The sequence below is a fragment of the Cavia porcellus genome, unplaced genomic scaffold, assembly GCF_034190915.1.
Source record: "Cavia porcellus strain 051 isolate PalLab524CR breed Dunkin Hartley unplaced genomic scaffold, mCavPor4.1 scaffold_32, whole genome shotgun sequence".
In the NCBI taxonomy this organism is placed as follows: Eukaryota; Metazoa; Chordata; class Mammalia; order Rodentia; family Caviidae; genus Cavia; species Cavia porcellus.
The window spans coordinates 17,356,952-17,372,810 of record NW_026947515.1 but is presented as its reverse complement, the minus strand read 5'-3'; the positions used below and the strand labels follow the sequence as shown (position 1 = coordinate 17,372,810).

At 52.0% G+C, this 15,859-nt stretch overlaps 1 protein-coding gene across 3 annotated transcripts in view; it reads left to right on the top strand.

Annotated features, from left to right (window-relative positions):
* Nucleotides 1-15,419, top strand: part of LOC100715217 (angiotensin-converting enzyme) — a 41,903-nt gene extending 26,484 nt beyond the window's left edge. For 2 of the 3 annotated variants that reach the window (XM_063242116.1, XM_023563383.2), the window contains exons 8-25: nucleotides 11-234; nucleotides 521-665; nucleotides 921-1,019; nucleotides 1,335-1,457; nucleotides 1,777-1,988; nucleotides 2,615-2,751; nucleotides 3,503-3,661; nucleotides 3,916-4,003; nucleotides 6,069-6,212; nucleotides 6,347-6,538; nucleotides 8,941-9,038; nucleotides 9,199-9,371; nucleotides 11,270-11,493; nucleotides 11,788-11,932; nucleotides 12,276-12,374; nucleotides 14,276-14,398; nucleotides 14,612-14,799; nucleotides 14,985-15,419. In XM_063242116.1, the coding sequence (XP_063098186.1) occupies nucleotides 11-234; nucleotides 521-665; nucleotides 921-1,019; nucleotides 1,335-1,457; nucleotides 1,777-1,988; nucleotides 2,615-2,751; nucleotides 3,503-3,661; nucleotides 3,916-4,003; nucleotides 6,069-6,212; nucleotides 6,347-6,538; nucleotides 8,941-9,038; nucleotides 9,199-9,371; nucleotides 11,270-11,493; nucleotides 11,788-11,932; nucleotides 12,276-12,374; nucleotides 14,276-14,398; nucleotides 14,612-14,799; nucleotides 14,985-15,196 (2,785 nt within the window). In that variant the 3' untranslated portion in view covers nucleotides 15,197-15,419. Of the gene's footprint in view, nucleotides 1-10; nucleotides 235-520; nucleotides 666-920; nucleotides 1,020-1,334; nucleotides 1,458-1,776; nucleotides 1,989-2,258; nucleotides 2,494-2,614; nucleotides 2,752-3,502; nucleotides 3,662-3,915; nucleotides 4,004-6,068; nucleotides 6,213-6,346; nucleotides 6,539-8,940; nucleotides 9,039-9,198; nucleotides 9,372-11,269; nucleotides 11,494-11,787; nucleotides 11,933-12,275; nucleotides 12,375-14,275; nucleotides 14,399-14,611; nucleotides 14,800-14,984 lie in introns of those variants that run through there. The other variant, XM_063242117.1, reaches the window with a different exon arrangement.
* Nucleotides 15,420-15,859: the final 440 nt, after the last annotated feature.

The following is a 15,859-nucleotide window of genomic DNA, read 5'->3' as shown; positions in this document are numbered from 1 at the left end:
CCTGCCCCAGGATCAAGCAGTGCACAAGGGTCACAATGAGCCAGCTCTACACGGTGCACCATGAAATGGGCCATGTGCAGTACTACCTACAGTACAAGGACCTGCCTGTCACCCTGCGCAGAGGTGCCAACCCTGGCTTCCATGAGGCCATTGGGGATGTGCTGGCACTGTCAGTCTCCACTCCTGCACATCTGCACAAAATAGGCCTGCTGGACCATGTCACCAATGACTCAGGTACAGTCATATTGAGAGGACCCAGCTTGGCCTCACTCACCTGCTCTCCAGCTCCACTAGTCCTCACCTAGATCTGCCCTTTTGTTTTTTAACTTCAGAGCCCCAGGCCACAGATTCATAGCTCATCCTGATCGCAAAACTCCCCCCAAATCCTCTTCCAAGCAGAGCCCTAGTTCTCAGGACTCACTTTCTCTATGTCTCCCATTGGCCATTCCCGAGGCCAACTGTGCCCTAGTTGGACTTCCTTCTCTTCCTGACCTCTCTTTCTTGTCTCATCATCCCACAGAAAGTGACATTAATTTTCTGCTAAAGATGGCACTGGAAAAAGTTGCTTTCCTGCCCTTTGGCTACTTAATTGACCAGTGGCGCTGGGGAGTGTTCAGTGGGCGTACCCCGCCTTCCCGCTACAACTTCGACTGGTGGTATCTTCGGTGAGAAGAAGGATAGGAAGAGCCTAACCCCAGAGTCCTCCTAGCACTCCTGGGCAGCTTGGAGCCTCTTGCCTCTCAGCCTCATCCCTTGCTCTAATGGAGTCTATATCCTCTTACTCAAACCCTTCTCCCTGCCTGAAACTCCTCCAGCAAGTTCTCTGCATGGGATAGGGGTACCAGAGGGTGCTACCTTCTCTGTGGAAGCTCAGGAAGCCTGTGCAAGCCCTGGGCCCTAAAATAACTGTCCTCTTCTAGAACCAAGTATCAGGGAATCTGCCCCCCGGTGGACCGAAATGAAACCCACTTTGATGCTGGAGCTAAGTTTCATATCCCAAATGTGACACCATACATCAGGTACGAGTACTCCTGCATCCCTCCTCTCGTGATCCTAGCTGCCCTATCTCAGCAGTTGGGAGGCTGAGATGGAGGGATTACTGTGAATTTGAGGCCAGCCAGGGCTATATTGTGAGTTCAAGGCTAGTCTGGAATACATAGACCCTGTTTCAAAAAGTAAAAACAATAAAACAAAAAAAGAATGGCCCTCATGAACTGAGCTAGTGCTCCCTTCTGCCCTAAGATACCTCCGCCCTGTAGGTTGCTGGACAGTACCTTGGCAGAAGACTCATCTCTGGCCTCTGCATCCCTCTAATGCTTACCCTGTGACTGCAGGTACTTTGTGAGCTTTGTACTGCAGTTCCAGTTCCACCAAGCCCTGTGCAAGGAGGCAGGCCACCAGGGACCGCTGCACCAGTGTGACATCTATGAGTCCACCAAGGCAGGGGCCAAGCTCCGGTATGTGGTGGGAAGGAGAAGGTATGTGGGAGGCTGGCAGAGGCTGCCAGAGGGCAGAGACATTGGGAGGCAACCATCTGTTTAGGTTGGGACACCACAGGGCCGAAGTACTGTGTGGTAACTTATCTCTCATCAAACACTGAGTGGGCCTTCAGCTATTGTGGGGCGAGGTACACATCCCGTGCTACCTTCTCAGGGGTCTTAGGCTCTGGAATCATGTTACCACTGGTGTTGTAGCCAGTGGGAGCAGGTGGACAATGGGACTGCTCTCAAACCCACCTGTGTTTCCTGTGCCCTTAGTGCTTACTCTGCCTAACAGGAAAGTGCTGCAGGCAGGCTACTCCAAGCCCTGGCAGGAGGTGCTGAAGGACCTGGTGGGCTCGGATGCCTTGGATGCTCAGCCGCTGCTCAGTTACTTCCAGCCAGTCATCCAGTGGCTACAAGAGCAGAACCAACGGAACAGCGAGGTCCTGGGCTGGCCAGAATATCAGTGGCGCCCTCCATTGCCCAACAACTACCCAGAGGGCATTGGTAAAGTCCTGAGTGAGGGTGGGATGGCCCTAAGGCCAGGGTCCTGGTTGGCTCTTCCTATTTGAACCCTGGTCCCTGCTCTGGAGGGCTGGGCAACCCGTCAAGCTCATCAGAAAGGCTCTGTGGTGGAATGGACTCCCCTCACTGCATCCTAAAAGGGGTGTTCCAAGGCTTGAGGGCCCCTGGGGGCAGAGTGGCTGGGCACACCATTCTATGAGGTCACACTGCAGGCTCTGCTCTAATTGGCTAGGGGTGGCAGCCGCAGGGCTCTGCTCTTCTGTGGCCATGGGCCAACGTTGGGCTGCTCTAGGACTGCCTAGCCTCCCCTTCCTGTTGCTATGCTGTGGGCACCTCTTACTGGTCCTCAGCCAGGCAACCACCCATCAGGTGACCGTCAGCCAGGGGATAGCCAGCCAAGTATCAACCAGAAATCAGACAACTCACCAAGAAACGAGCTGGAAAACACCCAAGCAGACAACAAACCACCAGAAAACTGAGAGCCCAAGTGGGAGAGGGCAGGGCCTTGGGGAGCAGGGAGGCAGGGATGGCAGGTGGGGGCTCTAGTGGAACTGCACCGTGGAGTGAGGACAGGGAGGCTTGTTCTTCACCTCTGCTCTGCCCCACAGACCTGGTGACTGATGAGGTCGAGGCTAACAAGTTTGTGGAGGAATATGACCGGACATCTCAGGTGGTGTGGAACGAATACTCGGAGGCCAACTGGAACTATAACACCAACATCACTGCTGAAGGCAGCAAGATCCTGGTAAGCGCCACCGCCACCTCTGCAGTCTCGTGCGTGTCCACAGCCCCACAGATGCACACATGACACTCACACGTGCATAGTTCGGGGCTGCCAGAGCTTGTGGGATACATCCATGGAATATTTAAAACAGTGTTCAAGTTCATATTTGGCAAGCATGTACTCGATGCCTGAACAGAATTTGTTTTTGCCAGCAACCTGTGTAGTCAGAAAGATTGTAATTGGTTGTGCATAAGTAAAGCAATGTCAGATTCACTTTTTAAAAGGTTGAAAGCTCCTATTTGCTAACACCTTAAAGGTCCAATTCTTACAAAATTGTTGGCCTTCTTCCCATTTTATTGATGGGATCCCAAATCTTAGGGAGACCACCCAGTTAATAGCAAGGTGCTGTCATCCTAATGGCCTTTAAAGACACATTAAGGGGGCCAGGAATTTAGCTCAGTGGCATAAGCACTTGCCTGACAAGCACGAGGTAGTGAGTTCAATCCCCAGTACCAAATAAAAAGATACATTAAGGCTCCTTTTCTCTGTGTCTGCCAGTGACACAGTCTTGTTCAATTGTAGATAGGGCCTTATAATGCATCTGGGACACAGTCAGACAGACCAGCCTGAAGAGGGTCTTTACGTGCAAAAGGGGCAGCTGCCCCCACCCTTACCACCACCCCAGTCCTCTTGCCCTCCCGCCATGATACTTTTTGCACAGAGACTTTCCCAAAGCTCCAGGATCCCCTGACACCACCGTCTGTGTCCTCAGCTGCAAAAGAACATGCAAATGGCCAACCATACCCTGAAGTATGGCACCTGGGCCAAGCAGTTTGACGTGAACAACTTCCAGAATGCCACTACCAAACGGATCATAAAGAAAGTTCAAGACCTGGATAGGGCAGCACTCCCTACGCAGGAGCTGGAAGAGGTATTTGGTTTGAGGGGAGCAAACCAAAGTGGATATCAGGCTGCTGGGAGAGTGGGCCCTGCTCAAGGGTCTGGCTTTCACATTGCTTCCTCTTCCTTAATTTTTTAAGTTGTGACATTGGCCATGTCCACAGATGCCTCCAAAATTCCAGGGAAAGCAGTACCTTTAGGGAACACCCTTCCCGGTACCCCAATCATGTTTCTGGACCTAAAGCAAAGAGCCCCCCTCATTGTCCCTCTTCTTCCCCCCTGCAGTATAACCAGATTCTACTGGACATGGAAACTACTTACAGCGTGGCCAACGTCTGCCACACCAATGGCACTTGTCTACAGTTGGAGCCTGGTGAGAGCCTCCTAGGAGAATAAGCGATAAACAGGGGCTGGGTTGGCAAAGGGGTGTTGCCAGTGAAGGGGCAGTTGGGCTCCCCTAATTCACTTCCAGCTTCCCATCAGTGGGGATTCTCTGCCCTTACCCAGGCCCAGCGTCTACTCTGGCCTTTGCCATTCGCCACCCATCGTGAAACTACCTTGTTTTAGGACTCTCTTGCCTTTCCTTTTTTCTCTGCACTCTATCTCCCAAAGAAGCAGAATCTCAAAGTGGCATTTCAAGGGCTTGAACTCCCCTATGCAAAGAGCCAGAAACCTTAGTTTCTCTCTTCTCCCTTCCTGATCTTGGCCATGTGCTCCTCACCTTCTCTGAAGGCAGCCCCCACCCACACACACACACACAGCCTGGACAGGATGAATCACGCAGTCAAACTGCCCTGAGAAGCATCAGACTTGAACATGGCCTCTGATTCCAAACCTGTCCCTTCTCACATCACCCCTTCTTCCACGGCTACTTCCTGCTGGACAGGCGTGAGCCAGCTTGGCCACCCTCTGTCTCTCTCACCTACTGGTCCTTCTGAGCTCATCGTCTTTGAAGGAGCTAACTCTGGGCCCCCAGAGACTCACACACACACTCTCCCAGTCCCTCCTGACTCACCCTTTCCAGGGCTGCGGACTTACAGGCATAAACATTCTTCATAAGGCATCTCCATGCAGAAATGGTTTCTTCCTGGCCCCCAGCCCAGCTCTCATGTTAGAACAATGACCAATAGAAGGGGAAATGGAAAATAAACAGGAGAGAAAAACAGCTTCCCCAGGCGGGGTTTGGCCTGCAGGTGGTGGATGTGGGCATGCACATAAAGTCAGGGGAGGAGCATGTGCCTGCACGTCTGGCTGGATGGGGGACAGAGTATTAAAAGGAGTGTGCATTCAACACCCTCACCCCTAGGCAATCCCCTGATTCAGTGCTGGAGCATCAGGTCACTGACTCAGCAAAAATACACCCACAAAGGCCAAAGAATCACAGTACCAGAGACCAGATGTGAAATTCCAAAAATACACATTTTAAAAACAAAACTAATTGAATGTACTTTCTCTGCAAAAAGTAGATAGATATCATGTAGTATGTTCCAGAATAGGGGGAGAAGCTTAAATTCATCAGCAAGGGTTTGGGTAACAGCGAAAGCCTTTGTCTTCCTCTGTCTCAGACGAGGACCAAAGCACGAAGGAAAGCCATCTGTCTTTCTGTGGATCTTCAACACTGATACCCCATGGCTTTACATAACTCTCACCCCAGCTTATGAAGTGGATATCAGTTCCTTGTCATACATAGTTAGGGAGTCTATACACTTAGCAGCATCAACAGGACATAAACCCAGGAGTTCCAGCTCCTTGGTGACACTCAGACAGCTCCTCACTCTCCCACAATCTTTGCAGCTATTCTTTATTAAGTTCAGTCTCTTAACAATTTTTGAAGGGTGCCTTGGGCCCTGTGGGGGACACAGAGATGAGGAGGCACAAATCTCTACTCAGGTACCCATGTCCTTGTGAACTTCTGTTCTCCTGAGAAGGTTGATACGTGTGTCCCCTTTTTATAGATGGAAGAGAGAGAACAAGTCTAGTAAAAGTAGGGAGAGTGCTAATTTGGGGACCAGTAGGAGGGCTGGAAATAGAACTAAGGTCTTTGGACCCCTGAGCCATGTCTCCCAGGGAGAGGCATGGAGGGAGGCAGGGGCTCTGGAGTCTGGTTTGTGCCTCAGCTCAGCCACTTCCTGATGGGGAGACCCTAGCACATCACCAAACTGTTCAAATTGACGCAGATCCCTCGAAGGGTCACTGAAACCCTGCAAGGTCTGAGATCACATATGCACAGCATATGACCCCAGCAGGTGCCCTCTGAGCTCTTGGTGGATACGGCTCTCCCTCTGTCTCCCCTTTCCCTAGGCTTTCTGTCTGGGTACTCACTTTCACGTGATCTTACCAGGTTTATTCCAGCTCTGAAATTCAAGTCCTCCCATAAATAGATGGGAGGAGGTGAGCCAAGGGCTGGGGCTTAAACCATTCAACTGCTCCCCTCTCAGATCTGACGAATGTGATGGCCACATCCCGGAAATATGAAGAACTGCTCTGGGTATGGAAGGGCTGGCGAGACAAGGTGGGAAGAGCCATCCTCCCTTTCTTCCCAAAGTATGTGGAGCTCACCAACAAGGCTGCTCGGCTCAATGGTGAGTCCCTCCTACTGGTATCACTGGCCCTCTGGTCCCAGCGTCCCTTGGCTTCCTCAGAGAGGTCCTACAGGTGGTAGGGAGGTGTGAGAATGGTCAGTTTTCAGGAGAGCCCAGCTGTGTCCCCTGTGCAGGCTACATCGATGCAGGAGATTCATGGAGATCCATGTACGAGACACCATCTCTGGAGCAAGACCTGGAGCAGATCTTCCTGGAGCTTCAGCCGCTCTACCAGAACCTGCACGCCTACGTGCGCCGTGCCCTGCACCGCCACTACGGGCCTGAGCACATCAACCTGGAGGGTCCCATTCCTGCCCATCTGCTGGGTGAGGCTGCAGTCCAGTCCTGAGCGGGAGAAGATGGGCAATTCGGTGAAGGTCAGGATGGGACTAGCTAGAGGGCAGGGAGCAGGCTGGGAGAGTGGTGGAGGGAACATAGCCAGGATGGAGGACACTCCTGCTTACATCTATTGCCATGTGCCTGTGTGTGTATGTGTGTGAGTGTGAATACACGAGCGTGTGCACGTGTGTGCACCCATGGTTTTGGGAATGAACTCAGTGTCTGTGTGTCAGGCAAGTGCTCTATCACTGAACGATACACCCTGCTCCCTTTTTGTGTCACATGGGCTCCAGACCCACATTGTGCAAGGTACTGTAGATAGTGGGGGTAAAATTTCAAGAACTTGTGAGGGGAAGACCACATTGTCCATCATGCTTCACAGTAGCTGGATCTGGGAAGAGGAAGGGCTGAGAATGCAGGCTGGGGAGGCTGCCCATGAGCAGAGCCTTGCAAGACAAGAGGTTTTGAGGGATTAAAAGTGGGATGTGGGGAGAGGACAGATAGTGTCTGAACCAAGGGAACTAGAATAAAGAAGAATCTTAAGAATGTAGATCCAATTCAAACTTTAGTTTTCTTTTTGTTGTGGTGGTGGTTTGTTGTTTCATTTGTTTGTTTCGTTCTGTGTTTTTTTGAAGACAAGATTTCACTACATAGTTCATGGTGTCCTTGAACCTATTAGCTCAAAATCATGGCTGTCCTCCTGCCTCAGCCTCCTCAGTGCTGGGATTACAGGCATATGCCACCACCCCTGGCTTGAACCTCAGTTTTCAAATGTTGTAAACTCAATGCCCTGAATGCATGAAGGAGGCCACGAAGATGATAAGGGATGGTAGGAACTGGAATGAAGCAGAGGTACCCAGTTTTCTGTTCCTGTCAGGCTATTCAGAGCATTTTCCTAGGGTCTATGTTATAAGCATACAGGCCAGGTAGGATCACAGAACACTCAGAAGTTACAGGGAAGACTGGACACCATGACACACATGTAATCTTAACTTGGGAGGCTGAGAAGGGAGGATCACAAGTTTGGGGCCACCCTGGGCCACTTAGCAAGAGCTTGTCTCAAAAAATTTCCAAAAGAGGGGAATAGGGATGTAGCTCATTTAGCATCTGTGTGAACCCCTGAATTCAATCCTCGATCTCACAGACACATAAAAATATCATAAGGGAGACCCCAGAAGATGGTCCAGATATGGGTCTAGTTCCCACTCAGCCCAAGTCATGGCAGCTCAAAAGACCAGCCCTGCATGGTCCCTATGGTGAGACCAAGAATGTGTGAGTGGATATCAGTTCAGTGACTGAAACAGAGACCAGGCTGGGACCGGTATGCCCGCAGTGGCTGGGGACCTGACACTTAGAACTCAGCCCCACAGCAGTCAGCCAAGGAGGAGCCACAAGGCGGCTGTGTATTCACACTGCACTCTCCCTGTCTGGCTCTGCTGGTTGGCACTTTCAGATCTCACTGTCAACTCAACCTACTCTTCCTTGATGGTGGAAGAATCCTGATGCCTTGCCTATTTTGCTTTCTTTGGTACTGGGATTGAACTCACAACCTCACACTTGCCAGGGAGGCACTTAGGCCGCTGAGCTAAACCCTTGAACCTTCTTGCTTATTTTTGAACCTCTCACTCATTCTGAATATTTTCCTTTTCTCCAGTCCTGAAAACCTGGTGTCTTTTTTTTTTTTTTTTTGGTCTTTCCTTTTTATCAGTATCGAGGATCAAACTCACGACTGCCTGCTTACAAGGCAGGCGCTTATGCTGCTGAGCTAAATCCCCAGCTCCTTGGTGTCTTTTCTCAACCTAAACTCAGAGACATTAATGTCTCCTAAAGATAGTGTAGTTGGTTCTTGACATGTGACTTGTGTGAACCAAACTTGAGTTGTAGAGGAGACACAGGATGGTGGCTTAATAAGGCGTGGCTTACCAGCCATTAAATCCAGCTGTGGGCCTCTGGGAAGATCAGTTTCCTGTGGTGTATAGTAGAAATCATCCCAGTACCTGGGTGCAGGCAAGTATACAAGTTTACATGCACAGTGTGTTTGGCATAGTACTCAGGAAGTGAGTTCTATTGACATAGATGTTCCAGAGACCTGTAGCTTTCTCATTTGTAGGATTTTTTCAATGCTCTGGACAGTGAAGACCACCTAGATTCCCTGATGACCACCAAGGTCTTCACCTGTAACTGATGTTAAGACTTTGGGCTGATGTGCATTCTGAAGATAGTGTATGTCACACACAGCAAAGTCTACATACAGTGGGTGTCAGGCAGTGGGTGTCTGCTACGATTGGCAGAACTGGGATCTGGATCCCTCTTCCTCGAAGGATGGCTCTGGTCCCAAAAAGTCACATCTGTTTCCTCTCTCTGCCATCTCTTTCCTATCTGCCTCCAGGGAACATGTGGGCACAGACCTGGTCCAACATCTATGACTTGGTGGCACCCTTCCCTTTTGCCCCCAAGATGGACGCCACAGAGGCCATGATAAACCAGGTCTGTGGGCTGGGGTTCTCCTCCAGGGGCTTTCCTGGGGTTCGGGGGGTTGGGAGGGTCTCTGCCCAGAAGGGAGGGACCCACAGATTCAGCTCTCTCTGCTGCCCCCCTCAGCAGTCCCCAGAGCCCCAAGTTTAGGCAAAACTCTCTTTGCTTGCAGGGATGGACACCTACAAGGATGTTTAAAGAAGCTGATGATTTCTTCGTCTCCCTGGGGTTGCTGCCTGTGCCTCCTGACTTCTGGAACAAGTCAATGCTGGAAAAGCCAACAGATGGGCGGGAGGTGGTGTGCCATGCCTCAGCCTGGGACTTCTACAATGGCAAGGACTTCAGGTCTGTCCAGCTGGAGCAAGGATGTCTTGCCTTGGGCCAGGAGCAAAGAGATGAGCCAAGTCAAGGCTCCATGGTTGTTTCCTCAGCTGGAGTGAGCAAGGAGGGTCAGGGGCACAGTTTGGGGCCAAGGGTCAAGAGCATTAGGCTAGACTCCAGCTCAGACATTGTTTGATTGATTGTTTGTTTGTTTGTTTTCACAAAACGAGGGTTTCCTCAAGTGCTGGCCAGCCTGCCCACATGGTTGGCTGGGAATGTGCAATGTCCCAGTGCTGGGTGAGAACTGCCCAGCCTCCTTTACTCAGAAAGACCTCTGCATGGAACTGACCCTGTTTTTAGGTGTAGTCTGGGATTTAGGGACTCCACACAGACCCACTGTCAACACTGACAGAAGCTGCCTTCATCTGCATGAGTTTTTGTTAGTCACTGCTGCATAACAAACCACCCACAAAACTTATTGATGTAAAAAAAACTGATGGAGCATGATTATACTTGAGATGTTATGGTCTAGCAGGTCAAGCAATGTGCAGTGGAAATGGTTGTCCCTACTACACCATGATAGAGACCTCAGTTGGGGTAATTTGTGTATGTGTACATGTGTTGTGCTAGGGCTCAAACCCATGGCCTCATACATGCTAGGCAAGTGCTCCACTGCTTACCTGCCGCCCCAGGATGGCTCATCCTGTGTTTGGTCCTGAGTTTATTGATATTTCCCCATGCAACATGTCTAGGGCGGAATATTCAAGACGGCCTTTCTGCTCACATCAGGTGCCTGGTTGGGGTGTCTGGGACAGCAGTTCCATCACACTGTGGCAGTCTCAGGCTGACAGATTTAGCCTACCAGCCAACATCCTCTTTAACAGCTAAGCCCAAAAGTCCCTAGGCCTGCTGTGTTTTATTGGCTAAATCAATTCCTAAGAGAAGAGGAAAAAATGACTGCTTCTTAGGAGAAGTGGCAAAATAATCTACTACAGCTGATGAAATGTCCATCAAGAAAAGAATGGCCACAAGAGCCTGAAATCAAATCCGACAGGATTCACCGGGCTGCCTGGCCTTGGGCCCTTCCAAAGCTCAAGGACTAAAGTTGTAAGGCTGAGGCAGACAGGATCAAGGCGGGTAAGGGTTCTTGGGGGATCCTCCCTTTTATGGAGTCAGGAGACAAACGAGGCAGACACATATCTCATTGTAGCCAGGATGCTGGGCAGCTCCTGCCTCCTCCCCCAGTGAGAATGGCAGAAAAATTAGATGAACCCGAAGTAAAAGATTTTGCTTAGATCCTGAAACTGGAATGGCTTGCAAAAGAGAACAGGGGAGGGGAGGGGGCTGTAGCTCAGTGGTTAAATTTATGAGGCCCTATCCCTGGGAAGGGGGAATAGAGGAGAGGAGAAAAGTGGGGAGAGGGAGAGAGAGAGAAAGAGAGAGAGAGAGAGAGAGAGAAAGACGATGAATAGGAGCAGATGGAACCTTCTGGCTTGGACGGTTCTGCATCCATCATTCAGACCTAACCATAGGAACTCTTGATATTGGGTTCCATGAGATGCACAGGCATTGTTGTCCCCTTTGAGAAGCCCTAGCCTTGGGAGATAAACATAGGAAACCATAAGACACACATTCTGTAAGGTCTCTAGGAGTATCTCATTGCCTGTAGGGCAAGACTATATAGTCAGAAAGCTTGAATGCGGGCTTGAATCTGGGGCAGAGAAGTGCCTGGAGTGACCGTACTTTAAGGACTCCCAACACGTAAATTCTCTTTCTTAGGCTTACTTGATTTCTCCTCACCACCTTCCTTCCCATCATGCTCTGTTTCCCGCGTTTAGTAGCGGTGGGTCTGCTCAGAATGCAGCATCACAGCCCCTTTTGTTTCCAGGCCTCTTCTGACACCTTCTCTCTCTCAACCCCAGGATCAAGCAGTGCACCACTGTGAACATGGAGGACCTGGTGGTGGCCCACCATGAAATGGGCCACATCCAGTATTTCATGCAGTACAAGGATTTGCCTTTGGCCTTTCGGGAGGGTGCCAACCCTGGCTTTCATGAGGCCATTGGAGACGTGCTGGCTCTCTCAGTGTCTACTCCCAAGCATCTACACAGCCTCAATCTGCTGAGTACTGAGGGCAGCAGCTACGGTGAGAATGAGATCCTGGCAGGCTGAGGGCTAAGAAGGGATCGCAAGCTTGGGAGGTGGGGGAGAGGCACTTAGCAGCCTGAGGTCAGAGGTCTGAGTCAGTGATGGGGAGGAAGGGGACCCAGTGGGGTGAGCCTGGGAGAATGGAACACACAGACCGTCTCAAGAGGAGGTCCAGGACCAAAGAGGTACAGTGCCCTGTTCCCGCTACCCATTGCACACCCACCAGGGATAAGCTGTGAAGTCCTGTAGGAGGCAGACACAGGCCTAAGGCCATGCTCCCTTCTCTTGGCAGAGCATGACATCAACTTTCTGATGAAGATGGCACTCGACAAGATCGCTTTCATCCCCTTCAGCTACCTCATTGACCAGTGGCGTTGGAGAGTATTTGATGGAAGCATCACCAAGGAAAACTATAACCAGGAGTGGTGGAGCCTCAGGTTCTAGAATATTCCAGCGGTGGAGGCTGGAAGGGTCCTCATGGGGGTCTGTGTGCACCTCTGTGATAGATAGGCTGGGGCAGTGGTGTTGAGCCTGTGGCACACACAGCCGGCTGGGTTGATTGTATCACGGAAAGCTCTGAAAGGTCACCATCACTGGGGGAGTGGGGTGTGTGTGTGTGATGTGTCACAGGGTGGTTGTGCGCAGAGGCACTGCATGCAGGAGTCAAGCACCCAGTGTAGCCCCAGGTGCAGAGAACATCCTTTAAGTAAAAGATGCCAACCTTCCCCCTGGCGTGGTTCTCCCGAAGCACTCTCTCCAACATATCTTCCCCCTTGACAGGCTGAAGTACCAGGGTCTCTGTCCCCCAGTGCCCAGGTCCCGAGATGACTTTGACCCAGGGGCCAAGTTCCACATTCCTTCAAGTGTACCTTACATCAGGTAAGGGTAGGGAGGAGGGGCCACCCATGACTTGATGTTTAAATTACTGTCCCTGTGCACCTTGGGGCTTCCCTCCAGACTTTTGGGGCTGGCACATGCCACCTGGCACCTGGGTCCCCTCATATGCTGCCAAGACTTAGGCTGCTTCTTTAAACAGCCTCTTGGTGAGATGAGAGCCTCTGCCATCCAGACAGTTAAGAAAGAGAAACTTAGCTAATAATTTGCTAGTGGTGACCAGACCTCAGCCGGCTAGTTTACATTAACCATGACACACAGCTGGATATTGACCTGAGGAATGCCTGGTTTTGGTTCTGTTTTTGAAACAAGATTGTTTTTGCTGTGGTTGAACCTATTACCTGTGGGATACTTTGAGTTGCACCTGAAAAAACTTTTCTATACCCTAAAACTCAGGGCTGAAAAACAATTCAGTTGGGAGGCAGGGCTGTTAAGGGTGTGTTGCAGTTGAAGGTTTAGAGTCAAAATGACCATGACTTTGTTTCCTTGAGCCAGTCTCCAGTCTGTGAGCACCCAGTTCCTCACCTTGATCGCATCTTACAGCATGGTCACAAGGGCTCACTGTCCACTACACAGTATGGTCAGGCTCTGGCAGCCCAGGCCCACCATTGTTAAATATTAAGAGCAGTGCGTCAGCACACTGACCTGTGTGAGTCATGCAGCCAAAGCAAGGGGTGCCTGGTGCAGCCTTTTCCTGCCCGGTGCTACAGGAGGGCACTTGCTGAGGGTAAGGAAAAATGGGTGTGGGATTCTAGAACCCCCTAGAAGCTGGAAGCTGGGAGACTTCAGGGAGGAATTCCAGGCGTCCCTGGCCACAGGTATCCCAGTCCCCCAGGGAATCAAGGTACTGAGAACATGGAGGGTCTCAAGATCACTGTAGCCACCTCTAGTCCTTTCCTCCTGTGTCCTTGGAACTCCAGTGAGGACCAGGACTGTGCACCACACCCGCTGCCCCATCCTGGTGCCTGGCACAATGCCAGCATGTAAGGGATTGATGAAGTCTGTTCCTAAGAGTCCAGGGAAGGTGGGTGGGGAGCACAGCTCACCCACTCAGGGGACAGAGGAGCAAGGAGCCTTACCCTGAGGCATGTGAGATAGGCCTGACCACCATGGTGCTCCAGAGAGAACTCTTGGGTGAGGCCTCTGCTTGCCAGCTGGAGCCATTTCCTCTCTGGGGTTCAAAGCAGCACTCGCTCTCATCACCGCAGGACAGCCTTGAGATATTAGCCTCCCAGCTTAGCATGGACAGTTACTCAAACAGGGTAGGCAGAGGAGGCCAGGCACTCTAGAAACACAGTCCACCCTCTGGCCAGCAACCAGGGCAATGTACGTTAAGGAAATGCCAGGGAAGGGAGCCTCACGTGGTTTGTGCCCAGTGTTGAAAGGCAGAGGCCTGCACTGCTTGTCTGGACATTTAAAACCCCTCCAGGCTTGGCACAGCTGCTCTGGCCTTGACTGGTGCATTTCTACCTGAGAATTCCTACTGCTTCAGGTAAGATCATTTTAGGCTGGCTTCCCTGCCCAGACCACCCTAAACACATCCATCTGACCCCTTTGGCAGCCCCTTGCCGCTGTGTATATACATCCCGGGATGAGATGTCACTGACTCAGAAGCATTCTGCTAAGCCTTCTGCCCCAAGCTGCCTCCCACCAAGGGGCTGGTCCCTGGGGCCTCAAGAAGTGGAGGTGGCCTTCTGGCATCTGCACAGCCACAGCTAGGGAGGCGCTGGGACAACCCCAGAAGCCAGGGTGGGCTCACCCTGATTTCCGGACCTCGTCCTGCTCTGCTGGTCCTGCGTGGCTGCCATGGGCAGAAGGGACTGGATTGTCAGTAGCACAGCCCCTCAGTCCACTTCATTCCACACCACACCTTCCCTCCCCTCCAGGTACTTTGTCAGCTTTGTCATCCAGTTCCAGTTCCATGAGGCGCTGTGCCAGGCTGCTGGCCACCAGGGGCCGCTGCACAAATGTGATATCTACCAGTCCAAGGAAGCAGGGAAGCGGCTGGCGTAAGTGTTCCTGGCCCTCTCACAATTTTCACACTCTGCTCTGCTCCCCTCAGCCTCCCGCCCAGTGGGGAACTAGAGGATCCTGGTCTCAGACCTTCCTATTCCTAAAGGAACGTTTAGACAGAGAGACGGATACAAAGAAGAATATCAGGCTGAGGAAAGAGGGCCTGGGTTGTTCTGACTCAGTTTCCCTTTCTCTGGTGGATTCCCCAGGGACATCATGAAGCTAGGCTACAGTAAACCTTGGCCAGAAGCCATGAAGCTGATGACAGGTCAGCCCAACATGTCGGCCTTGGCCATGATGAACTACTTCAAGCCACTGATGGACTGGCTTGTCACTGAAAACGGGCGGCACGGGGAGAAGCTGGGCTGGCCGCAGTACAACTGGACACCAAACTCTGGTATCACGACCCACCCCACCTCCAGCCCAAGGCCCAGCCCCCCAGTGTTCGACAGGACAGAGCCCCCTCCCCAGTCCAGGCAGGCTCACGTCTGACCTCAGAGAAAGAACAGGGAAGCCAGAGCCTGTAGCCCTGGCCCACCCATCCCCCTGCCCACTGCCCTGTCTTCTTGCTTCCTCGTCCAGCTCCCTCAGACTTCTCCCACACTGGCCGTGTCAACTTCTTGGGCATGAACCTGGAGCCACAGCAGGCCCGCATGGGCCAGTGGGTGCTGCTCTTCCTGGGTGGTGCCCTACTGGTGGCCACCTTGGGCCTCACCCAGCAGCTCTTCAGCAGGCGCCACCACAGTCTCCGCCAGCCCCAGTTTGGCTCTGAGGTGGAGCTGAGACACTCTTGAGATGACCAAGCTGGACTGGGCTGGCCAGGGAGTGTCCACAAGAGACTGGGAAGGGAATGTGGTTGTATCCCAGCACGCTCTTCCTCCCACCCCTTCCCCTTCTTCTCTGTCCTCTATGCCACCAGCCAGCTCAGCTCTGCCTCCATTTTTTGGGTCCCCAGCTGTCTAACATGGAGTTTCCCCCTAGTCTCTCTGTGAATACAATTAAAGGTCCTGCCCTCACTGTGTGAGTCTGTGTTCCTCATGGGGAAGTTAGGAATAGGGGCAGATGGCTCTCGTGTCCTGGAAGTCCAGCTGGTCCCTTTTCTGGGTTGCTACCTCCACCTTCATCCAGAAAGAACCTCAAAGAGTCCCCAGAGCTCCTGTTCTAGTGCACACAGGCCATCCAGCCTCAGACTTGTCCTCTCTCTAGCCTGGGTCGTTGGCTGCCACAGTGTCCTGCCATGTGAAGTGACCCTTGCCTGCCCACATACTGATCCAAGAGTGCTCTAGGAGGCTGGGAGTAGAGGCAGGACTTCTGGGGTGCTGGCTTCCCATGGTGATGTGCTCTGGGGGCCCTTGCTGATCAGTGCTGGCTCCTTGATCCAGTCATTTCTAATAATGGCCCGGTTCACCCTGATGGATGGCCCCTGCCTGTCTTTGGCTGCTGGAAGGTGAGTGTCT